Source organism: Zootoca vivipara, chromosome 1 (assembly GCF_963506605.1).
Source record: "Zootoca vivipara chromosome 1, rZooViv1.1, whole genome shotgun sequence".
NCBI classification, from domain to species: domain Eukaryota; kingdom Metazoa; phylum Chordata; class Lepidosauria; order Squamata; family Lacertidae; genus Zootoca; species Zootoca vivipara.
This window is the reverse complement of record NC_083276.1, coordinates 11,604,935-11,630,061: the sequence shown is the minus strand read 5'-3', so window position 1 is coordinate 11,630,061 and position 25,127 is coordinate 11,604,935. Positions and strand designations below refer to the sequence as shown.

At 45.1% G+C, this 25,127-nt stretch overlaps 1 protein-coding gene across 1 annotated transcript; it reads right to left on the bottom strand.

Moving 5' to 3' along the window:
- Positions 1-1,183: 1,183 nt before the first annotated feature.
- On the bottom strand, positions 1,184-19,715 carry PLD4 (phospholipase D family member 4). Its single transcript, XM_060271569.1, has 10 exons — positions 19,238-19,715; positions 17,421-17,611; positions 12,968-13,151; positions 12,621-12,741; positions 11,607-11,734; positions 8,905-9,105; positions 6,774-6,913; positions 5,808-5,973; positions 2,411-2,507; positions 1,184-1,457 (listed from the first exon to the last, which is right to left on the bottom strand). Exons 1-10 carry the CDS (start codon positions 19,322-19,324, stop codon positions 1,249-1,251), a joined length of 1,524 nt encoding a protein of 507 aa, XP_060127552.1. The 5' UTR covers positions 19,325-19,715; the 3' UTR covers positions 1,184-1,248.
- Positions 19,716-25,127: the final 5,412 nt, after the last annotated feature.

The following is a 25,127-nucleotide window of genomic DNA, read 5'->3' as shown; positions in this document are numbered from 1 at the left end:
TGGGCTGTAATTTGAAATTGTACAACCAATGAGTATTTGCACAGTTTCAGCTCAGTACAACTAAAGAATTAACTTTCCCTTCTTGGGGTTTGTTTGTTTTTTAGTGTGCTGCCTTGAAATCACTCTTTAAAGGGTGCAGACTAAAAGGCACACCACACCACAGAATAGCATTTATTGTCAATTAATAAGGATAAGGATCAAGTGTCGAGAAGGATGGCCAATTCTCATGTACCCTCTTACAATACATCTTCTGACCTAGCTATTCCACAATACACAATAGTGGATCAACGCTGCAGATATGCGTAGCCTGGAGAGGATAAGATTTAAGAGGAGTCATTATAGTGGTCTTCAAATACCTGAAGGACTGCCGTGCAGAAGATGGAGCAGACAGGTTCTCTGTTGCTTTGTACAGCATGAATATAACCAATGAATAGAAATTGCAGGGAAGCATGTTTCAGCTGAACATTAGGCAAAACTTCCACTGTCAAATAGCTCTTACTGTTAGGAACAGACTCTCTTGGGAGGCAACAGGCCATCATTCACTGAGTGCATTTAAGTTGATGTTTAATGGTCACCTGCCAGGGACACTGCGGTTGCATCCTGCATTGTAGATCCTGCACTGAGCAGTGTATTGGACTAAAAGACATCCAGGGCCGTCTTTACCCGGGGGTGCAAGTGGAGCAAGGCACCCAGACGCCAAATTCTGGGGGCGGCAAGTATTTATACCGACTGTATATCAGTCCCTCTCAATCAGCAGCAGTGAAAAGCAATGGAGCGAAAGTCCCCGCCCCCCTCCTCCTCCGCTCTATTACTCGGTAGCGTCAAATATTCCCGACGAGTCAGGTAACACAAGCAGTTTTTCCCTGCTGCATCATTGTTACAGGTGAGCAGTTCCCCCCCCCAAAAAAAGTTCACCCCCCTAAAAAAATGTCAATAATTTTGGCTTCCCCCCTCCCCAAAAAAGCTCAGTTAAAGTTAATTTGGGGGGCTCAGGGCAGATCTTTGCACCCCAGCAGCACATGTGCTAAAGACGGCCCTGATGACACCCAAATTTCCTTCCAGCTATACAATTCCATAAAAATGAAATTTGTGAACAGGACTACTCCGTGATCAAGGTTTGAGACAAACTGAACATTCATCATCTGGCAAATCCGCAACAATCCTAAATTTCACATGCAGAAAGCTCATACTGTAACTGAATTCCCATTAGCAATAAATAATAATAATATTTTAGCTTTTAAAATAACTTTAAAATCCATCTTCCCAAGCACAGTCTTTCTGCCCAGGCAGGTCTTCCATTTTTACCGAATATTTGGAATTCCAGTCTCGTTCAAAGAGAGTCCTCAGTTGCTCCTGTACTGTAGGGTTTCTCTTTGTGGCGTCTGCTGAAGACTGCTTGGCAACCAGTCCCACACCTGCAGTGACGCTGAAGTATTCTTCTGACCAGTTAGAAGTTCCTAGAGATGTATAAAATACAGAGTGTATATAAGGGTGCAATTTTATTTTAGTCACACAAAAAAGAGGTCAAATTTCCCTGTTATGGCAAATGTGTAAGACAAGGGTCAGCAAACTTTTTCAGCAGGGGGCCGGTCCACTGTCCCTCAGACCCCACAAATAACCCAGAGATGCATTTTAAATAAAAGTACACATTCTACTCATGTAAAAACACGCTGATTCCCAGACCATCCACGGGCTGAATTTAGAAGGCGATTGGGCCGGATCTGGCCCCCGGGCCTTAGTTCGCCTACCCGTGGTATAAGAGTTCTGGTTTCGAACAATCGAAAGCACTATTGCTAGCATATTCACTTGATGCTAAAGCTGCAGAGGGAGAGGGAGAGGGAAAGGGAAGAGATTGAAACAGGCAGGATCCAGTGTCAAGAAAAGCCCCAAGGAATCCCCTGCAGAGTAAAGACCTTAAAATAAGGACCCACAAAACTAATGTGAATCGCTAAGAGTGCTTTTTACCAGCTTATGGCTATTCTTGGACGTGGTGATTCATGCACTAGTAACCTCAAGACTTGATTATTGCAATGTGCTCCAGGGTGGAATCTAGACACATATTTTAAAATGCTGTGAAAATGCTTTTTTTAAAAAAAACATTTTGAAAAATATATTGAATTTGCCATAAGCTCACCATCGCCATCTAGTGTCAGATTTGTATAGTGCTTTTTTCTGGGGGGATGCAGGGGTACGCATTTTGTGAATCTAAGTTTGGCGTATTTGAGGGGCAGTATTTCAATATGAGTAGGAAAATGAGAGTACTCCTGAGTAGGAAAAGAGAGTACCCCTAAATATATATATTTTTAGGGGGGGAGCACTGCATTTGTATAATGCACTTAAAATGTTATATTTGCAGCTGTATAGCTGACTTCTACATGGACCACAATCTCTACCAGACCACAACACTTACCAATATAGACTGCCTTGTCAGTCACCATATATTTGCTGTGATTCAGCCTTGCAAAGGGGATGTTTGTGTGATTTCCAACTGGAACAGTGAAGATTTTCTGGTAAGATGTAAATATGAAAACATGTCTACCATGAGTGGGAATTAAACACAGATGACTTTATGAGTTTCCAACAATTGCCTGCCTTTTCCAAATAATGGAAATAAAGTAGGAATAGCTTTTGGCTAAGGTAGAGCAGACTTTCCACTTATATTCGCCAGTAAAAGGAAAAGGAAAAAGCCACTGCTAAAGATAACAAGAGAGCTTTGCATTTAATAGTGCCTTTTGGGTGCACATCATCTCAATAGGCACAGATGAGGAGGGCAACGAAGATGGTCAACTGTACAGGAAAGAAGACCTATGAGGAAAGCTTGGAAGAGTTTGTTGTATTTAGCCTGGAGAAGTACTCTTCAAACATAAAAAGAGGAGGAGGAGGAGGAGGAGGAGGAGGAGGAGGAGTTTGGATTTGATATCCTGCTTTATCAATACCTGAAGGAGTCTCAAAGCGGCTAACAGTCTCCTTTCCCTTCCTCCTCCACAACAAACACTCTGTGAGGTGAGTGGGGCTGAGAGACTTCAAAGAAGTGTGACTAGCCCAAGGTCACCCAGCAGCTGCATGTGGAGGAGCGGAGACGCGAACCCAGTTCCCCAGATTACGAGACTACCGCTTTTACACTTTAAAGCACTAAACAGCCTTAGTCCTGTATACCTGAAGGAGCATCTCCACCCCCACCATTCAGCCCGGGCACTGAGATCCAGCACCGAGGGCCTTCTGGCGGTTCCCTCATTGCGAGAAGCCAAGTTGCAGGGAACCAGGCAGAGGGCCTTCTCGGTAGTGGCACCCGCCCTGTGGAACGCCCTCCCAGCAGATGTCAAGGCAATAAACAATTATTTTACATTTAGAAGACAACTGAAGGCGGCCCTGTTTAGGGAAGTTTTTAATGTTTGATGCTGTACTGTTTTTAATATTCGGTTGGAAGCCACCCAGAGTGGCTGGGGAAACCCAGCCAGATTGGCGGGGTATATATAATATATTATTATTATTATTATTATTATTATTATTATTATTATTATTATTATTATTATATTACACTACACCACACTGGCTCTCTACACGACACGAGGGCAAATACTTGTTCCCTGCTATCACAGATGGTAGGACTTCATCTAATGGGCTTGAGCTACCGGAGGATAGATTTAGAAGAATCCTGGTTACAGAAGTTTGGCAATGGAACCAGTGGTTCCCTACAGAGGAGGTAGGCTCTCCATCACTGACAGTGGTTCCCCCCAGGGCATACTCAAAGGTACGCAGTACCAGCATCTCTTTTTGTTGTTGTTAAAAAGTGTGGCACTTACTGTAACAACTTAATGGTGAGTACCTGCGCCTCTTTTTCAAGGGGGGAAAAAGCACTGGTCACTGGATATCTTCAAGCAGAGACTAAATGGATGGCCTACAAGACCTTCTGCCACTCTCTGATTCTGTCAGTGGCCAAACCAAGACGGTTGTCCTGTCAAGCGGTAAAGAGGGGGTTTTTTGCCACAGATCAGGTGGCCATGACTGAATTGGTCATTTGTAGCATAGAGCAGAGGTAGGCAACATGGGGCCCTCAACTGCAACTCCCATGGCAGCATGGCTAACGAAAGAGAATGTTACAGGTAGGTAGCCGTGTTGGTCTGAGTCGAAGCAAAATAGAAAAAAATTCCTTCAGTAGCACCTTAAAGACCAACTAAGTTTTTGTTTTGGTATGAGCTTTCGTGTGCATGCACACTTCTTCAGATACACTAGAAACAGAAGTGTCAGACCCATATATATATATATATATATATATATATATATATATATATATATATGGGTCTGACACTTCTGTTTCTAGTGTATCTGAAGAAGTGTGCATGCACACGAAAGCTCATACCAAAACAAAAACTTAGTTGGTCTTATATATATATATATACAGAGGGTGGTGGGGGTGGGTGGGAATGGGTGATGGGCTGATGGGAGTGGTAAACCTGAGATGGCTGTTAACGACTGCTGATTACTGCAATTAGTCCTGGGGGGGGGAAGCAAGGGCTGAGGCGCTAAAGAAAGCTTGATCATGCATAATGAGATAAGAATCTGATGTCCCTATTCATCCTAGGTGGCTCCATGGTTTTAAGCTTGGTAATGAGTTCCAATTCAGCAACTTCTCTTTCCAGTCTGTTCCTGAAATTTCTCTGTAATAAAACAGCTGCTTTGAGATCTTGTATAGAATGTCCTGGGAGATTGAAGTGTTCTCCTACTAGTTTCTCTGTCTTATGGTTCCTGATGTCAGATTTATGTCCATTTATCCTTTGGCGTAGGGTTTGGCCTGTTTGTCCAATATAGAGAGCTGAAGCTCATACCAAAACAAAAAACTTAGTTGGTCTTTAAGGTGCTACTGAAGGAATTTTTTTCTATTTTGCGAAAGAGAATGTATTTAATTGATATACCACTTGATTATAGGAAAAGAAACCTCAATGTGGTTTACAAAAAAAGATGATGGCAGGCTAAAATATACATGTAGAGACTGTCTGTAGTCACTATCTGTATCATCAAAGAGCAAGACTGATTTTACTGCACATCATATGGTAAAATTGTCATTTATATCAACACAGTGAAAACCCATAGCAACACAACTGTTAGCACTATAATGTGCTTTAAGCTCATTTCTATTTTGGCTCTGCTACATGAATGGAAAACGATCCATATTACTAATTTTAACCAAAATTTATTTTTTCTTCTTAACTGTGAGAAGAAATTTTTGTTTATTAAATTGTGATTTATTTCCTACTGGGGGAGGGGGGAACGCACTTTAGGTTTAGCAATCTATAAATTTGTTTACATTTTAAAATTTATTAATTGGATTGTTGACATTTCCCCAACATCATTGTTGATGTTTACAGTTTTTACAGTAGGGAGAAATAACTTTTCAGCCCATTTCATCCTGAGATTTTTTTTCCCATCTAGCCATGTAACACTTCCTCTTTCCTTCTTGTGACATTAGCACACACAACACAAAAAGTGCATTTGTGCATCACTCCCATTATTCCTATGGGAAGACATCCTACATGGATAGGAAACAGAAGAAAAGCATTTTAAAACTGCAGTCCAGTTCTAGCCATCGTAGATTTTTTTAAAAGTTGGCTTTATAGGTGCAGAAAAAGCAAGAGAGTCTGAGGGTTGTCATGTTCGCATTTGACACTATGGTATATGACCCAGAAAAGACCCTTAAAACTTGGTGTACAAGCTACATAAGTCACTGTCAATACCAGGAACATGATACATGTGTAAGGAGCCCCATGCATCTGTAAGGAGCCCATGGCCCAAAAGCATGCTTGTTTTACCACTTCGATTGTGATGTTGGCATGTGGATCGGTAAGGACACTCAGTGACTCCAAGAAACGAAACATGGAAGGATCAGTATGGACCCAGCAGTTGATTAAAAGCCGTATGTGTATATTTTGGTGGAACGCCACACTTCTCAGAGCATTGTCGATGGGTGGCCAGTATCTACAAAAACAACGTTGTAATTAGTGAAGGTTGGACCATAAGGGCAAATGGGTACTGCCCCATTAACCTCAGTTTCAGCCCCCCACCCCACCCGCCTGTCTTCTTGCTCACAACCAAACCAGAGGGTGGTACTAGCTGTCAGCTTCCTCCTCCTCCATCTCAATTGCCCTTGTAGAACTCGGGAGGAGCATGGGAAGGAAACTATAATTCCTTGGCTCTGCCTAGCATTGGCTCTAGCTCCACCTACTGTTGGCCTCCTGCCTTACACCTCACCAGTCCAAGTGAACAGCAGCCACAAACAGCTTTATAGACACAAGAACTATTCGGTTTGGGGCTTCCTACTAAAGCAGAGAAGTAACAGCTTCTGGTGCTAGCTAGCTGTCTTTAACTACAGTGGTACCTCGACTTACGAATAACTCTACTTACAAATGTTTCTACTTACGAACGGAGCTCCGTCCGCCATCTTGGATGCGGTTTAGATAGAATTTTTTTGACTTATGAATTTTTAGATAGGGTTGCTTCGACTTACGAATTTTTTCTCCCAATGCATTCCTATGGGATTCGACTTACCTTTTTTTTGACTTACGAATGTGCGTTCGGAACGCATTAAATTCGTAAGTTGAGGTACCACTGTACATTATTATCCCATGAAGCCCAGGCTGACCTACATAGCTTTTACAATGCGACACCCCAAAACCTGTGTAATTTAGAGCTGATGGTGCGGGGAGCGGTCATACAACCAATTAGCATTTAGCTAAGAATATAAAAGGGTGCACACATATTCAGGTTTCGCTTCATACCTTGGTGGGTGTCTGAAGCGGCTCGTAGGGAAATAATCCATAATGGAGACATAGACAAATTTTTCTGCACCGTAGATAACATCGAGAACTGCCACAAGATCAAAAGTGCGACCCCCTGGACAAAAGGAAGCAGGAGAAGCCTAGAGCAAAGGAGAAGTTTAATTAATACATCCTCTATTGATCCCCATGTTTTTTCTATGAGGATAAACATTTCCTACAGAAGGTTTCATTGTAATCCTACCGTGTTTCCCCCTTTTTAAGACACCGTCTTACAACTTTTTTTCCTCAAAAAAGCACACGGTGGCTTATTTTCAGGGGGTGTCTTTTTTTATTTAAGTGCCGGTACAACTTGGCGCTCTCTCCCGCGCGCATTTTCTGCCTCTTCTATTCTCTCCGTTTCCCCTCCTCCCCCATCCTGAATCAAGGGCTCTCCTTCCTTGGAGGCTTCTAAGCTGAGGCTGGATGGCCACCTGCCTAGGAGACAGACGTGCACACGGGGGGGACGGGGGGGACTTCACTCTGTGAGGTGGAGCAGGAGGTATACACGAAGCTGCCCACCGTCATGTCAGTGTAGGTGGGACTGCGCTGGTCGCAGTCGAAGCACTCGCGATTGGGTGGGAGCACTGGGAGGCTGCTCATCTCCCTCAGCAGCTTTAGGTGCTTCTCCTCCTGCTTCGGCTTGCCGCTTGCTGCCATGGCTTCGAAGGCAGCGGCGGCCGTGTGTGTGTGCGCGCAGAGGTATAGAGGCTGCTCCCCGGGCTCTCTCACGCTGGCCGGGGAATGAGGAGGGAGGCTGGGACCCGTCCTGCTCCGAGATGTTAGTGAGGGAAGCGCGAGGGGGACGAGGCTTGGGACTGCGGCTCTGGCGCGCGCAACCCCAACTGACGGACCGACGGAAGGAGGGGGGGGAAAGGGAAGGAGGAGGAGAGGAGCGGCGTCAGCTCTCGGCGAGGAGGCTGGGGCAGCTGAATGACGAGCCGAAGAGGAACCTGCGCGGCACCTTTTCTCTGTCGGGGGGGGGGAGAGAGACGCGATCACAAACAGAGAGAGACAGACGCGCACACAGGGGGGGGAGAGAAAGACGCACGGGGGGGAGAGAGAGAGAGAGACGCGCGCACACACACACACAGAAAGAGACTGACACCCACACAGAGAGGGAGAGCGGTGCTGCTTCGCGCTTTGTCAGCGCTGCAGCCGCCGCCGCTTCCGAGCGCCAACCCGACCTGGCAGGCTTCCTCCTCCTGCCACGGCCGGCATTGCAGGAGCTGGGTCCTGCTGGCTTGTGCCCTCAGTGTTCCGTGCGGCACTGCTGCACGCTTTATCGGCGCTGCAGCAGCAGCCGCCGCTTCCGGGCACCGACCCAACCCGGCAGGCTTCCTCCTCCTGTTGCGGCCGGCGTACTGGGTCCTGCTAGCTGGCTGGGGCGCTAGGTGGTCTTGCTCCGCACGTCGCGGAAGTATGGCTTATTTTCGGGGTATGTCTTACGTTTCTCAAACGATTAAAAACCCTGCCATGCCTTACTTTTTGACTACGTATTAAAAAAGGGGAAACACGGTATGCACACTTACTAGAGCAGCGTTTCTCAACCGCTGTTCCGCGGCACACTAGTGTGCCGCGAGACGCTGGCTGGTGTGCCGCGACGTGCGGCGACGAGAAGGGCGATTTGCATTGTCACGTGCCTGGCGGCCGCCAATATTCAACACTGACCCGCCGGAAAGGAAGCCGGCCGGGTCACGACGCGGGGCCAGCGCAGCTCTCAACAGCCACCACCACGGGAGGGTGGTTTTAGACAAACTTAAAGAAGCTGGCTGGATGAGCTCAACCTGAAACTTGCTGAGCAAAGGATTGTGCTGGCAGAGAAATCAGCGGCTTGTGAAGCCTTATTACAGGAGATTGCAACCAACACAGCAATTGGCAAGTGTTTCATACAGTCATAATTATATAGTCAATATAGGGCGGCACAGAGTTAAATTTTTTAACTTTTTTAATGGTGGTGTGCCTCGTGATTTTTTTCATGGAACAAGTGTGCCTTGGCCCAAAAAAGGTTGAGAAACACTGTACTAGAGAGTAAATCCCACTGAATTCAGTGGGGTTAATCTGAGGAAAACATGCTTAGGAACTGTCTGCTTACAGAAAAATAAGCTTCAGTGCTGGTTCCATTTAACTGCACTTCCAAAGGATTGTGGCTGTTGATATTGGTAGAATAATTGCTCGGCCATGGAGTTGGGATGGTGGCATTTGGTTCCCCAAGATCCCAATAGGTTTTGAAGGTTTTCCAGAGATCCTTAGCTAAGCAGCTGCAGTTGCTGATCAAAACCCCGACTTCTTTCACCTGCAGAAAGATAGAAACTGGAGACCAATATTCCAAACCAAACCTGGAAGAGGAAGAAACTAAGTGAGGTTTGGCCAAAGGGCCTCTTTCCCTTGGCCTTCGCCCCACCCCCAGCCAGCCGTCCATTGTTCTCCCAGGCCGGGGGCGGGATGATAGCCACTCTGACCCAGGTGGGAGGCACCAGACCAGGTAAGCCCCCTCGGAGTCGCAAACCCCGCCCACCTGTTGGGAAGGGAGGGTGGAAATTGTTGCTTTCATTCTTTCTTTGTACTGGTGTGGTAGTATATCTAGCAAGGCCATAAGTTGGAATGAAATCATAGAGCAAAATACAGAAAGCGGAAATGCCCTTTTACAAGTGCTTCGGAGCTCAGCAGTTCAACACCTCTGCAGTCACTTAGCACAACCTGAGTTCTGGGGATCGTAACCTGGAGAGCTACTGCCAGTCCGAGTAGGCGATACTGTGCTATATGGGCAACCAGCCTGACCACAAGGCAGCTTCCTATGATAATGTGTGTGAAATATTAGAACTCTTGAGTTCTCAGGAACTTGTCAGGGGTCACCCAAGAAGGGTAAGCCCAGGTGCAGGAGAGCTCTCTTGTACACTTAATAGTTGCATGAGAATCTAGGCCTGTTGAAATATCCTCTTTAAAACTATTAAAGAACCCTTGCACGCTCTCGCTCTCTCTACCTAATCACTCCATCTTCACGGAAAGAGCAGTAACAATGGACTAGCTTTCCTGAAGGACAAACTTGCCCACTGAAACTGATCTTTCTCCATAACATGCAACCAGAGGGATGTTGGGTGTCTCCAAACAGTGGCAGAATTGGGCGCTCAGATTTCAGCAGTGCCCTGTTCGACGCTATAATTCAGCACCCACCCGCCACCCCACGTCTCACACCATGGGCATACCCAGTGAGGGGCAGGGGGGCAGCTGCCCCCCCAGAAGCAAAAAATTATAATAAATGGTTATAAAGTGATGAAACGAAACAAAATTAGGTAGGGCAATGGTGAAGAATCAGTTGTTTACCACACTGAAATGGTGTAAAAACCGAGAAGTATCTAGAGCCACCTAGCGACTGGTAGAGGAATCTATGTCAGCCCGCCATTGGGATTCAAGGGAGGGAGAGGTCTCTAGCGGGCTCTAGCAGAGAGAAGAGGGAATCTTCTAGAGGGGTCTAGTGAGTTCCGCGTCACTAAACTGAGCCGCCCGCCGCTAAACTGAGCCGCCCACTATTAGTTTATCTTCTTATTTACATTTAGAAGACATCACGGCTGCCTAAATGGATATAAGAAACTGGTTCCAAAAAGGTAAGTTAAGTAATTTCTGTAGAAAATTAAATTTTAAAGGGTAAAGACCTGGCTCAGAAGTACAATGGGAGAGGACAGTTGTGTTTGATGAGTGTCCATCGGAAATTCTTCAAGGAAAATCAGGACTGGATTGAAACGAAAGTTTTGAACAAGTTTTCTTCGAACCCAAGAAAAATGATATTAGTATAAGACATGTAACTAGAAAAAAAATTTAAAAAAAAATTCAAGCAAATAATTGTAATAACTACCATAATAAAGCACTGCTATAATTATATATAATTTTCTTAAAATTTTGGTTTCATTCGCCTTTTCCGTGCTGACATGTCACAACCTGAACGACCATGGCTCCCCCCCCCCAGTTTTGATCCTGGGTTCGCCCCTGTCTCACACTCTGTTCTACAGCATTGTTTTGGCCCCCGCCTGCAGGGCAGTGCCCAGTGCGACTGCACCAGGCACCTCTGCTGCAAAGGTGCAATCTGAGGTCCCAAGTGGGTGTGACATTGCAGATCTGGGTGGACCAGAGCTTTTGGGAAAGGAGAGTTAACCATACGGTATGTGTATTTCCCCCTCACACCAGGGGGAAATAGCAGCTGGGGTGGGGAGCTTTGGGGAAAGAGTGCAGAGGGAGGGATTAGGCAGTTCCCCCCCCCCAATGCCATACTCTCAATCCAAACTGCCCTGCAGCTAGTAGCGCTTTAAAAATTCAATTTGCAGATCTACCGCATCATGTCAAGTTTGGCCCTTCACAGGATGACAGTGGCCCAAGAACCATAGCAATACCATGTGTGAACTGGGTGTGTACCCTCCAGCTTTACCCAGAATCCTGTTCAACACACAGCCAAGCTGGAGCAGTGCCTTGGCAGGCAACATGGAAAGAGTCCCCTCAAGTTAGAAAAATCTGAAAACCACTGATGTAGCGTAACAACCTGAGTGGCTATGGTTAGAAACAGAAATGTAGGGCAAGCTCATTTGCATCTTTAGCTAACGAAATATTCCGACAGCTGGAAGGAAGGAAGACAACCAAGCTTGGCCAGGTAAGCAGATGGACTCTTAAGCTTGTATGTTCTCCCCAAATAAAATCACCCGTCTTACCAGAACTGGTTCTCAGGATGTTTTCGTGCACATTTAGTCTTCTTGTTCAGTATTATGAACTCAGTCTCCACCCCCAGCTTAATAGCCTTAAATCTCTCACCTGAGTCAGGGCTCTCCAGTCTATGTTGGCACTACCAAGAAATACGTGTTTCTTGTCTACAATCCAGAATTTGGTGTGCATGACACCTTGGGTGAGCTGTCCAAAATTAATCCTTTTTATGTGGGCTCCTATGGAAAAAAGGTTGTTTTTTTAAAAAGAGATCGAAGAACTGTTTCTTGAGATGCTCTCAAGCCATTAACACAGATTTACTTCACTGGAAGGCCGTATGCAAATTCACAAAATACCGGGCCTACAGAGTTGTGGGACCGAGGCACGTGGTAAGATTGTCAGTCTCGGAAGGGTCTGGAAACCAAGCCTTATGAGGAACGGTTGAGGGAGTTGGGTATGTTTAGCCTGGCGAAGAAGACACTGAGAGGAGCTATGATAGTGATCTTCAAATATCTCAGGGGCAGCCACATGGAGGACGGAGCAAGCTTGTTTTCTCCTGCTCCAGATGTTAGGACTTGAACCAATGGCTTCAAAGAGAGATTCTGACTAAACATCACGAAGAACTGTCTGATAGTAAGAGCAGTTGGACAGAGGAACGGACTACCTGGGGTAGGGTTACTCTCCCTCCTTGGAGGTTTTTAAGCAGGTGTTGGATGGCCATCTGCCATGTATGATCTAGTTGAGATTCCTGTAGGGGGTTGAACTAGATGACCCTCGGGATCCCTTCCAACTCTACAGTTATATGATTCCACGATTCTATGAAATATAGTAACAAAACAGCAACTAGCATTCCGAGGCAGCACGTAGTCCATCATGACTAGTAGTAAGCTTCATTCTTTCCCTCTTTGCTCACCTTTTGGTGCGCAACAAAGATATGGCAGTTTTAAGAGGCCCTGCAGTTTAATACTGGCTTCTTGTGTAATATTTTTAGATGCTGGATTTTATGTTGTTTCAGTGGGAGTGGGGGGTCGTAAGCGTTTTATGACCATTTTCACGTTGTTTGCTGCTTGGGGGGTGGGCTGCTCTGCCAAAAGGCGGAAGAGAAGTATTTTAATAAACAGTTACCTCTTTTCTCCAGGACTTCAAGATCAGTTGAATGTTTAGCCTTAGATGGCACGCTTGTTGCAATAAACACAGACACATTCTTCAGAAGCAGGCTTTCGAATTTCTTGAGAACGTCTTCACCCTACAGAAGGCAAATCACTTACTTGTATCAAACAAGGATGCCAGATTCTGCACGGGAAATATCCCCCAGATCAGGGCATGAAAGACTGGTTGGTTTGTCGACAACATGCTGGGGGTACCGTATCTAAAGTCTTCCCATCCTTTAAAATGCTGCCTACACACAGCTGCTGGATGATTATTATTATTATTATTATTATTATTAAAAAAACAACCCTCTCTTATCTCACCTGCTTAGACGATGTGTCATTTACGCCAAGGTCTTCTCCAGTCAAGCTCCAATAATAAGAAGCCACGTGAATGCTTTCCTGGGTGATATTTAACAACTCCATCCATGCTTGGTATAAAGGCTTTGCAGCACTGCTGTTTGGCCCATATGGCATGTCCCAGGGAAGGCTTTCTACTAGCTGGAAACTGCAAGAGGGAAGGGGTAGCAGAATACTTTGCGGTCAAAACAGTTGCCGCCAAGACAACCTGAGCTAAGTCTCCAGTTCACAGGGTAGACTTCAGGGTGAGAGAAAAGCTTGGTAACCTTTTTTTTTTCTGAATTAGCCACATCTGCATAATAATGTCAGGCCAACCAGCCTTCCGGATTGTTTTCAAAATGGCTTGTGTAAAAGGCAAGATGTCAAGTCCCCTTGCCAGATTATATTTTACTTTTAGCTGCCTTAAAACAAAAAAAAGCAGTAGTGGAATTTAGAATCATCCTTCTACCGTGTGCATCCTTGGTGTGCTAAATGCGTGCTAAAGAACCAGCTTAGGAGTTTAGTGATGCATTCCAGCCACTCAGGGAGGGAGCAAAACAAGGTTGGGGGTGCTGCAGAAAGGGGTGGTGGCCTGGGGAGTGTCTCAAGGGCCAGATAGTCAGGCTTGGAGGGCCACATTCACAGCCCCAGAGCTGAGGTTCTCCACCCTTGTCCAGCCACCCCTCTGCTGTGTGTGTGTGTGTGTGTGTGTGTGTGTGTGTGTGTGTGTGAGTGACCAGGCTTTCTGCCTGCCTGAATGTGTGTGTGCCTGCCTGCCTGCCAATTTTCGTGTGTCATAAGCGTAGCAAGAGTTGGTGTGCACGTCAATGGGTTGGTGGCGGCCAACTTTGGCACACGGCCGTCAGAGGGGTGGCCAGCCCTCAAAACATCCCTCCAGCTGAAAAGGCTTGGCCACCCCTTGACTGAAGGAATTTGCATACCACCCTTCGTAAACATTTATTCCAGGGTAATTTGCAAATGAATGGGATAATATAGAAAAGATGCCCGGCTTCCGGTTCAGCGCCAGCGCCGATCGGCGGGGTTTCGTCTCGTCTCCGAGGCGACCCATCTCTGCTAGGAGTGGGGAGGGCAGCGAGAGCGACGCTGCGCCCCTTAGAACCCCGGGAAGAGCGTCCCGGGGGCGAATTTTGTTCGGCAGAGCCCCAATCTGGACTCCCCAACTCTCCGGTAAGCTCTAATAAGAGCTCCGGAGTGAGGAGGGTAGAAGTCGCGGGGGCCATCTTGAACGACAACGTTACCCTAGCGGAGAGAAGCTTCAAGCCGAAGGCGGAGAGCGCTGGATTCTTTTGAAAAAACGATTCGGAAACAAGATTGTAAGTAATCTCAAAATTTGGATTACAAATTAATTTGGATCTGGGAGAGAGGGGGGGGAAAATGGAAGCCCCCCCCCACCGGCAATTTAAGAAACAGTAAATAGAAACCCGAAGCCGTAAACAGAAGATTTTAATCTAAAAGGTTCCCTCGAAGGCATTAAAGAGGATCTCCCCTAGATGCAGGGTAAAAGGGGAGAAAGATTGTGGATGTGAATACCCTGCAGAAAGAGGAAAAGATTCAGAAAGACCTTTCTTTTCCCCGGGATCCGGCAGCCCAGACAATCCAGGGAGCTGATCAGGATTTATAAGTGGAACTTTAGTTTTATTTTTATTTTTGGAATTTCTTGGTTTATATGCTTTTGAAATATGAGTTTGGACTTTATTTCTATGTATTAAGACTCGGAGAATGCAGCCAGCTTGTTAAAATGGAGTTGAGAAAACAAACTGTGACCATTTTCCACCCCATGTGACAAGCTTTGACCTTGACAGGATTGAACTATGTCAACAAAAAGGTATTCGCCTGAGTTCCAGCGGACTGTTTTGACCATCATGTGGGAAGTAAGAATAGGACTATGTCAAGATGAGACACAACAGCAAGAGTTAAAGCAACAATTCCAGATGGTGATGGCGGAATATGAATTCTTAGAGGATGAAGTCACTGAAACTGAGGAGGACGAGTGTGAGAATGACAGTGACAGTGTTTTGGAGGATTTTGACAATGACGGGGACTGTGATTTGGAACGAAAAGATGAAGACGATGACTGTGATAATATAACACAAAATGAACCTCACCACGAAAGAAAAGATGATTTTACTCTACAAAAAGTCAGGTGGAGTGCCCCTCCTTTGAGGGGGGTACGATTGGATTTACCGGAACTCCAGAATGCCCACAGGGAAGAGGGAAAAAATTAATCAGAGAAGAGAAGAAACTCAGGGGTGCAGTATGGAGGCCTGGATGGCAAAATACTGTAAAAAGGGGGTGGGGTGAAGGGAGAGTGAGGTTGTGATTAAAGGATGGATTATTAGGATTAAAACTGGACTGCTGACTACGGAACTTGCTGGATTGGGGGGTTGGAGCCGGAAATCGGGGATGAAAGGTTATATTGGGAATAGTTATAGTTTAAAAGTGAATTGATTTTGGAAAAAGGTGAAAATATGGAGGCTTATAGAGGGGAAAAAATTAGGCACGGGAAGGAAAAAATGGGAGTTTGATTTTTTAGTGATTTAGATATTTGGTGAAAATGATAATAGTTAAGTTTTAAAGTAGTATAAGGTATAAAGGTAATTATTTTTATAGATTAAGAAACTGTTGAAGAGGATAAAAAAGGGATGAAAACCGGGGAAGGGGGGAGGTCGGGGAAGCCCACAAAATATGGTTTATTAATTATGAATGGAAAAAAGATTATTTTTGTTTTGTTTTGTTTTTCTTTTTTTGTCTTTTTTTTCTTCTTCTTTTTTACTCTTTTTGGTATGAGAATAGATGGTTGGATGGATGCCTTCCTGCGTACTGCCCTGGTTTCCTGGAGCTCTCTGGTGGCAGGGGGGGGCTTTGGGGGCAGGGGAGGGGGAGGAGGACAGAAATCCAACCATAAAATGGTCCATCTCTGACTGTTCAACTGCGTGGGATACTTCTGTGGCAGGGGAGGACCCATGGAGGGGGGTGGGAAGAAGGTGGAAAAGGTGTTTATGTATGTACCATTTTTTGTAGTTTGTAAAATCAATAAAAATTATGTTTTAAAAAAAAAATAGAAAAGATGCCCTTTGGGTTAGTAACAGAAATGCTGTCTACTGCCTCAGATTGGAAGAAATGTGGTGTTCCGCTTGTGTCAGACAGTTTCTGGCTGCTCACACACAGGACAATGTAGCCCACTGGCAGCGGTTCTGTTTGGCACACAGAAGATTCCAGACTCAACCACCGGTACCTCCAGGTACGGTAGGGCTGGGAATGTTCTCATCTAAAACCCTGGAGGGCCACTTCCATTGTCAGTGTAGACTGAGCTAGATGAACCGATGGTCTGACTCCATATATGGTAGCTTCCTATGTTCTAGGCTTTGCAATTATGCCAAAATTAACCTTATCACATCCAAATTAGAGAAGGAAGGAGTATGTAAAACAAATTCATTCCAATATAGGTGACATTTGTAACTTGGATCAGTTCCTTTAATCAATCACATGCACTTTTCCCTATAACGTGTGTGTGTGTGTGTGTGTAGGGCAGTATATTATAGATAGGTACTGATTTTGTATTGACTAGGAAGAGGGCCTTCTCTGTGGTGGCCCCCTTTCTGTGGAATTACTTCTGCCTAGAACTTGTACAGTCCTAACACTTTTGGATGTTCCAGTGGCTTTTGAAGACATATCTCTGTTCCCAGGTCATTCCTGTGAGGTAGGACTGGATTTTCCCAGACGTTACTGGGATTTCAAAGGCAGAACTGACGTCCAGAGGGAATTTCCAAAAGGTGGCGCTTTGTCCTGAATCTTAGGCAAGTCAATTGAAAAATTGTGGGATTTCTGGGGGGTGTTTTATTTTTAAAAAGTTCAGCAACTTTCGGGGTGTCCTGGTTTTTACTTTATGAAATATGGCAACCCTATGTGGGGTGGAATTATGCTGCTTTTGTCCTGGATCACGGTTGTATCTTACTTTTCAAAGATTTTAACACTGCTTTAATGTGTTTAACAAACGATTGCTAACAACCGCCTTGGGATGCTCTATGAAAGTCAATATACAAATACCCAAATAAAGGCGCCATTTTTTTAAAAAAAAGTAATATTCCATGCTGTATCAGGCACATTCTCAACACTTAACATTTTAAAAAGAGGGAGATGGCAGCTAGTAGCCACAGCAACTGTGTTCCACGGTCGAAGGCAGTATGGCTCTGAATGTCAGTGGGTGGGAACTGCAAATACCGGTAGGAAGAGTGCTGTCCCTTTTTTGCGAGCTTCCCACAGGCGTCTGGTTGGCCACTGTGAGAACAGGATGCTGGACTAAACAGACCACTGGCCTCATCCTGCAAGGGCACTTCTTATGCTGGGACCAAAAAAAGGCATGGGAAACAACAAACCCCACCCCCAAGGGGAAAAAAACCCTCTTTGACTGTCTTACTTGCATGAATCATTGCAACTAGGGCTGTTGTCCGTCTCAATCACTCTGTCTCTTTCTGTGTTTTGGTCGTCATTATTGTGGGTGTTGAGAAGAACCCCGTCTTCGTCCCCCAGAGAAACTGCAGTGGGGGGTTTCGTGACATGAATTCTGATCACAAACAGAAGCCCAGCAACTGCAAGCAGTCCCAACACCTGGAACATGGAAAGAACACACATGAGATGCTGTCTAGTGGCAGCACTCCCCCGAGCCACTATTATTACCATTGTATGAAAGATGGAGGAGGGATGAAAGAGCCTTGCCTTGAACAGCCCAATAACGTTCTGGTAAGAACTGCTGAGATTTAAATCAGGGGTCTTGTAACTCTTTCTCTTAACCACACCAGCTCCTGAGATTGAGTAGCCCAGGCATCCCCAAACTGTGGCCCTCCAGATGTTTTTGCCTACAACTCCCATGATCCCTAGCTAACAGGACCAGTGGTCGGGGAAGATGGGAATTGTAGTCTAAAACATCTGGAGGGCCGAAGTTTGGGGATGCCTGGAGTAGCCTCTTGGTAATGTCTATTAGCCCATAGGAAGGTTAGAGTGTGAAACTGTTCTTAGGTTTTATATAGTTAAGTATATCTAATTCAGGATTTCGATTCTATTCCTTCAGCAGAGGCATTGCAACGGGGGGTGGGGGGGCAGTCCACCCCTAGCTCCACTCTGTGGGGGGGCAGCGAACTCTGTGGGGGGCAGCGCCGCCGATGCACCTCCACTGCCTCCAGGATCGCCCCTCCCAGGATCCGCTACGGGGGCGTCCGCAACACGCATGTGTCACGCCATGCGTCGTGACTGCTGTGCCTCCCTCCTCCCTGCATGGAAAGGTTTGTTGTGGGGGTGTCCATAGCGCGCATGCGTCATGCGTCGTGATGCGCTACGGATGCCCCGCCCCCGATGGGGTGCCTTCGGGTTTGCCGCCCTGGGCGGCCAGGAGACTAGCTACACCGCTGTCCTTCAGTACACACACATACTCAAAATCCATTATTTTACTACATTTGCAATTTGGGGAGGGAGGGCGGGAGGGAATGGACTTAAGTCTCATTTCTCAAAATCCATCCTTTTACTACATTTGCAATTACGTTTCCGAGCAACAATTCCAAGTGTTGGTGCGGACCTGTAAAGCCCTAAACGGCCTCGGCCCAGTATACCTGAAGGAGCGTCTCCACCCCCCGTCATCCAGCCCAGACACTGAGGTCCAGCGCTGAGGGCTTTCTGGCGGTTCCCTCACTGCGAGAAGCTACAGGGAACCAAGCAGAGGGCCTTCTCAGTAGTGGCACCTGCCCTGTGGAACGCCCTCCCACCAGATGTCAAAGAGAACAACAACTACCAGACTTTTAGAAGACATCTGAAGGCAGCCCTGTTTAGGGAAGCTTTTAATGTTTAATAGATTATTGTATTTTAATATTCTGTTGGAATCCGCCCAGAGTGGGTGGGGTATAAATAATTTGTTTTTGTTTTTATTATTTGGGGAGGGAATGGACTTAAGTCTCACTTCAGTTCTCAACCTCAAAACCAGTTTCATTTATTAAACAGAGGGAAACTCTGCTAACCATCCGCCTGTGTCATACAGCAGGTGGATGAGACTTCCTCTTTATATTTTTGTCACAGTGCTGTTATAATAAAGTACAGTACAAGGAAATGTTGGTTATAATAAAGTACAGGGGAATGTTGACACGGAGGGTACTATTCTTCTGCCACAGGACTATGATTCTGTCTTAGTCAAGCTAATTCAGAGAGACATTTTAATTACCGCCCAGTTGGTTTTATTCTGGTACTTACCACATTAATGCACGTTTGCTTGCTTGTGTGCAATTTCAAATAAAAGGGCCAGTTTGTCCTCAGTGGGTTCATTGGGGTGTGTTTCATGATCTATAACGCAGAAACGCATGGTAAGGAATTGTTAGAAAAGGCTCCAGCGCTCCCAGAAAGTCTACTGTACTTCAGATGAGATTGCCTTATGCAGAGTCAGATTGTTACTCCATTTAGCCCAGGGATGGGGGACCTGTGGTCATAGAATCATAGAGTTGGAAGAGACCACAAGGGCCATCCAGTCCAACCCCCTGCCAAGCAGGAAACACCATCAAAGCATTCTTGACATATGCCTGTCAAGCCTCTGCTTAAAGACCTCCAAAGAAGGAGACTCCACCACACTTCTTGGTAGCAAATTCCACTGCTGAACAGCTCTTACTGTCAGGAAGTTCTTCCTAATGTTTAGGTGGAATCTTCTTTCTTGTAGCTTGAATCCATTGTTCCGTGTCCGCTTCTCTGGAGCAGCAGAAAACAACCTTTCACCTTCTTCTATATGACATCCTTTTATATATTTGAACATGGCTATCATATCACCCCTTTACCTTCTCTTCTCCAGGCTAAACATACCCAGCTCCCTAAGCCGTTCCTCATAAGGCATAGTTTCCAGGCCTTTGATCATTTTAGTTGCCCTCCTCTGGACACGTTCCAGCTTGTCAGTATCCTTCTTGAATTTTGGTGCCCAGAACTGGACACAGTATTCCAGGTGAGGTCTAACCAGAGCAGAATACAGTGGTACTATTACTTCCCTTTATCTAGATGCTATACTCCTATTGATGCAGCCCAGAATTGCATTGGCTTTTTTAGCTGCTGCATCACACTGCTGACTCATGTCAAGTTTGTGGTCTACCAAGACTCCTAGATCCTTTTCACACGTACTACTCTCAAGCCAGGTGTCACCCATCCTGTATTTGTGCCTTTCATTTTTTATTTTTTTTTGCCCAAGTGTAGTACTTTACATTTCTCCCTGTTAAAATTCATCTTGTTTGCTTTGGCCCAGTCGTCTAATCTGTTAAGGTCATTTTGAAGTGTGATCCTGTCCTCTGGGGTATTAGCCATCCCTCCCAATTTGGTGTCATCTGCAAACTTGCTCAGGATGCCCTCAAGCCCATCATCCAAGTCATTGATAAAGACGTTGAATAAGACTGGGCGCAAGACAGAACCCTGTGGCACCCCACTAGTCTTCCAGGTGTTGTTGGACCCCAACACCCATCAGTCCACAGGCAATACGACCAATGTCCAAGGACAATGGCAGCTGGAATCCAGCAACATCTGCAAGGTTCAACACACCACAGGTTCTCCCCCAGATCTACCTCAGCTGGCAACAGTTCCCCAAGGTCTCATGCTGGGGGTCTTTCCCAGGAGCTGCTATCCAAGACCCCCTTCATTAAGAGGAGCTACTAGGGACTGATTTTCTGCACACAAAGACATGCCCTCTGTTACTGGGTATCCCAACCCAAACCATCTCTTACCTTCACTAGTGCATTTAAGTAATCTGTGACCAATTGTCTCCTAATCATTCAAAAATGCTCACCGTCTTAGGTCGTTCCGTCTAGAAGTCTTTCCACCTCCTTCAGAGGAGCAAGTAACACTCTGCTACTGTTTGAGTGGGGTTTCATGAACTGGCCACAATCCATGTGTGTTCCTTTTCCTCCCCCACAGTGCCACAAGCGGAACTTCCCCTTTCAAATCAGAATTTCACAGCTGCTAGATTTGAATAACAGAAACTGTCTAGTAAAGGCTATCTGTGCTACACACACTGCCTCAAGAAGTGAATAGTTTTGCATTAAATCTCCCCAAAATTTCAGGGGCATTGTAGAGGCATCATTGCCCTTAAAGGTATATACTATTGTCATCTCTGGTCAAACAGGTTGGGCAGGTTTCTGAAAGGCTGCAAAAAACCTGCTGGTCAGAGTACTTTGTGGGACGAGAATAAACACCACAAGCATGTCATAGCACTTTGCACGAACAGGGGGTGGTCGGGAGGACGTCATTTGCCTCTTGAAGCACCCCTTTGCAATCCCCGCCACGTTTGATGCCGTCTAGCAAAAGCTGGTTTTCAGCAAGATCCCAAATCAGTGCTCGATCTGGAAGAGAGCATGAAGCCAGTGTAGGAGTTTAAGGAGTGGGGAAGGAATCGGGCAGCAGGGTGATGAATAGAAATGACACAACAGAAGACTAGGAAGGGGATCGTGGTAGTCAGGGGAAAGAGTTCAACAAGTATATGATCCCCTAGAATCCTTTCAAACTAAGTTCTATCGCTGTCTGCTGGGGATCCCCTCCTGTGTGTCCACTGTGCGGACACTGAGATCCAGCACCGAGGGCCTTCTGGCGGTTCCCTCATTGCGAGAAGTGAGGTTATAGGAAACCAGACCTAGAGGGCCTTCTCGGTAGTGGCACCCGCCCTGTGGAACGCCCTCCCAGCAGATGTCAAGGCAATAAGCAACTATTTTACTTTTAGAAGACAACTGAAGGCGGCCCTGTTTAGGGAAGTTTTTAATGTTTGATCCTGTATTGTTTTTAATATTCGGTTGGAAGCCGCCCAGAGTGGCTGGGGAAACCCAGCCAGATGGGCGGGGTATAAATAATAAATTATTATTATTATTATTATTATTATTATATTATATAGTGGTCCGCCTGAAAGTTGGGCAAATCCCTGTCAGCGCCCAGATATGGATTTTGAAGATTCACTACTGGCTAAAACTAATTTTTTTTCCCTTGTTGGGTTGGCACCCCTAACCCTTCCGGACTCCTTCCAATCCTGGAAACCAAACACTGTATGAAAAGCTAAGAGATTTGGGATTCTCGCCTCAGGCTCTGTTAGCTGCAGGATACGAGAAAGCAAGAGCAATCATTTGCCAACGAGTTTGGGATGTGGAACTCCAACACCATGTGAGCGAGATGAATAAACATCCAGGTATAAAGGACAATGGGAGAGGATTCTCCCCAGCAAAGTATGTATTTGATAAAATTACAAATACCTTAATATAGACGGGCATTTACCCTTGCCAGATTTAATGTATTGCCACCTGCCTTATTGCAGGGAAGATTCACAGGTAAACCATATGCGGAACGAGTCTGCCAGAGGTAGAATCTGCCTCTCACGTTTTATTACGCTGCCGTTTTTATAATGACATACGCCAGGCTTTCATTTCACCGGTCATGCAAAATTCTTTATAAACGAATCCCAATGTCTTAAACTCCTTGTAGAAGATACAGACCCTGAGATTATGCTAAAAGTGGCCAAATTCTGTGCAGCAGCCATAAAGCTCAGAGAACAAGCGGTGCTACCACAATGAATAAGACCCCAAATGGTAATCTTTAGGCTATATTTTAGTGTCCCAGTTCCAATTTATTCATTTTAAATTTATTCATTTTTTAATGCTGCTGTGCTGTACAGTATACATATATGTGTGTGTATTGTTCCTGCTGTGTAAATGTTAGTGTATTATCATTGTGTTTTATGATTTTTATTATTCTTCTGATTTTGTAAGCTGGTCTGTGACCGTAAGAATAAATTCAATTCAAGTTCAACAAGTAGGGCCTGCAACAAAATGTTGAAGTGTGGAATACTTCTTCTGTTCAGGGTCCCAGCCACCCATCCCCCTTTCAAGAATACTCCATTCCATTCTGCCTCACCCTCGGATTGCCTCCCCCCCACCACCACCACAATTGACATGTGAACATTAAGCATGCTGTTCTCTTCAGACTTATTTTTCGCTCCCCCATCCATTGCTTTTCACCCCCAGCTTCATCATAATTCTGCAACCTTCCTCTTGGCAAGCCCTCAAGGTTGTGAAGCAGGGTCAGTCAGGAGTGTGGCGGCTTGGGGAGAGGAAGCAAAGCTTAGAGAAAGCCCTGGGGACCAGATTGGGAGGCTTGTTCCGTGGACCTGAGATTTTCCACTTTGATACAAAGGATGAGGCCACTAGTCATCGTAGTCATATAAGCCTTCGCCCCAATCTACATTGGATCCAGGTTGGCTGTGCTCCCAGAACTGAGGTGCATATATTTCCCCCCCCCTCTTTTTCAACCTTATTTCAATTTATTAAAATTATGTCCTGAAAGGACTTACAAAAACATATTTTTGGAGATGAAAGAAAACCTCTCGTGGAAAACAAAAAAGAATGATTTATTATAGCAAATTTATGATAAAATTATATAAAATAACAATTTATTTTGTTTTTAAAGACATCCACAACATCACCTTGGAACAAAAATATACAGATAAGTTGCCTATCAACCAAATGAAATAAATTACCATATATTTTTTTTTAAAAAAGGAAAAAATAAGGGGGGATGGGAAATGCCCCACTATGTACGAATTGACGGGGGTATTCCGGATTAAAATTATACAGAGTATTTCAAGAGGGGGTATGGAAACAAAAAAAGACAAATCACTGAAACAGTTTTGAATTATACAAAGTTGAATTTCTGCTATACAGCCCAGCTTGCATTTGTGTCGCATGCAGATGGAATGAATGACTCCATGAACAGTTTGTGTGTGTGTGTTTGAACAGCAGAAAATGATTTCAGCAGCATAACAACAGCATATAGTTAGGCACAATTCAGCAAGGGGCACATCAGAAAGTGAACAGGTAGTTAATGTACATTTTACAGCTGCAATGTATACATTTGCTGGATTCAAAATAAAAGAGAAAGACCTCGCATCAATTTACCAATATCAGTAGCATCTTTGCACTCATACACTTTTATTCTTAAAGTAGGTCATCTGTAAACGTTTTCTTTAACTCGTTGAAGGATGAGTCAGGCCATTCACACATTATGGGTTTTAGGTGTACACCTAAGACCTGTTAAGTGCATCCCAAAATAACGAAGTGTGTGAGGGGAAAAGAGGTGTACCGTGCTAATACAATCAGTGCACGCTCCTGTGACAAAACTTATTTTGCCTGTAATGTGTGAAGATGCCCCTCTCCCCAGCTGATTTGCAGGTCAAGTTTTCTCAGGTTCAAATCAACACAAGCCAATTCCACTTCCAGCCTCCCCCAAATGGACATTGTTTGTTCACTGAACCTGTGAACAAAGCTCCAGAACGTATCCTTGCAGGGTGAGTGAATCTCAAACATCTTGGGCTCATCATCTAGGCACATGCCGGACTGTTGGAAAAGTGTGTTTCGAACTTGTGCAAAGACTTTGACCTGGTTAATTCAGCTTTGTCGTCATCAACAGCATGAGAGTGACAGGCTGCACATTATATGCTCAACGCAACCAAGTGCGCTCACTCTCAGATAAATACATCCATTCCATCATTACGAAACAACAAGGATGTAACATGTTAACATACCCAAAAGAAAACTCACTTTCCTCCCAACATATAGAACCAAGCTCAGTTTTCAGAAAGAATCCTGAGGCAAACCGATGCCCACCTCACCACTTAATTCCAATGGGATATGGGCTTTTTATTTCTCTGAAAATTTACGAGCCAAAGGTAGATGTTTAACTTAAACATTTGAAGAAGAAGAAAACAGAGCATGGCAATGCACATGAAAACAAGAAGGGCCAATGGATCAACACTCTAGGAAAGAAACAAACCACAAAAGTTGAAACCCTAAAGTAAATGGGATCTGGACTACTCAAGAAGTACCAGGACAAAGACTGTATGCAACATAAAATTGGGGATTTACGTATGTATACTGTATGTTGGAGGGACCCAAAGCTGGACAGAGTTTAGAGTCATAAGGTTTCCTCTTTGGCATAACTACATGTGACAATTTAATACCGTACAGCCCGAACTGCAGGATTCAGAATAAAGACCCTGTTTGGATTAACCTATACTGCAATGTGCAGTAGGAAAACACACTGGATCACCCTTTGCCACCCAGATGCTAGAGTACACAGAATA

Bases quoted from the DNA above. Each gene is read 5' to 3' on its own strand.
- PLD4 (XM_060271569.1), bottom strand. From the start codon at position 19,324: ATGAAACACACCCCAATGAACCCACTGAGGACAAACTGGCCCTTTTAT. The intron at 6,914-8,904 runs GTAAGCAGACAG...CCTTTGCTCTAG, and splicing joins GCACTGAAGCTTATTTTTCT to GCTTCTCCTGCTTCCTTTTG. The intron at 2,508-5,807 runs GTAAAACAAGCA...ACATCTTACCAG, and splicing joins CCAACATCACAATCGAAGTG to AAAATCTTCACTGTTCCAGT.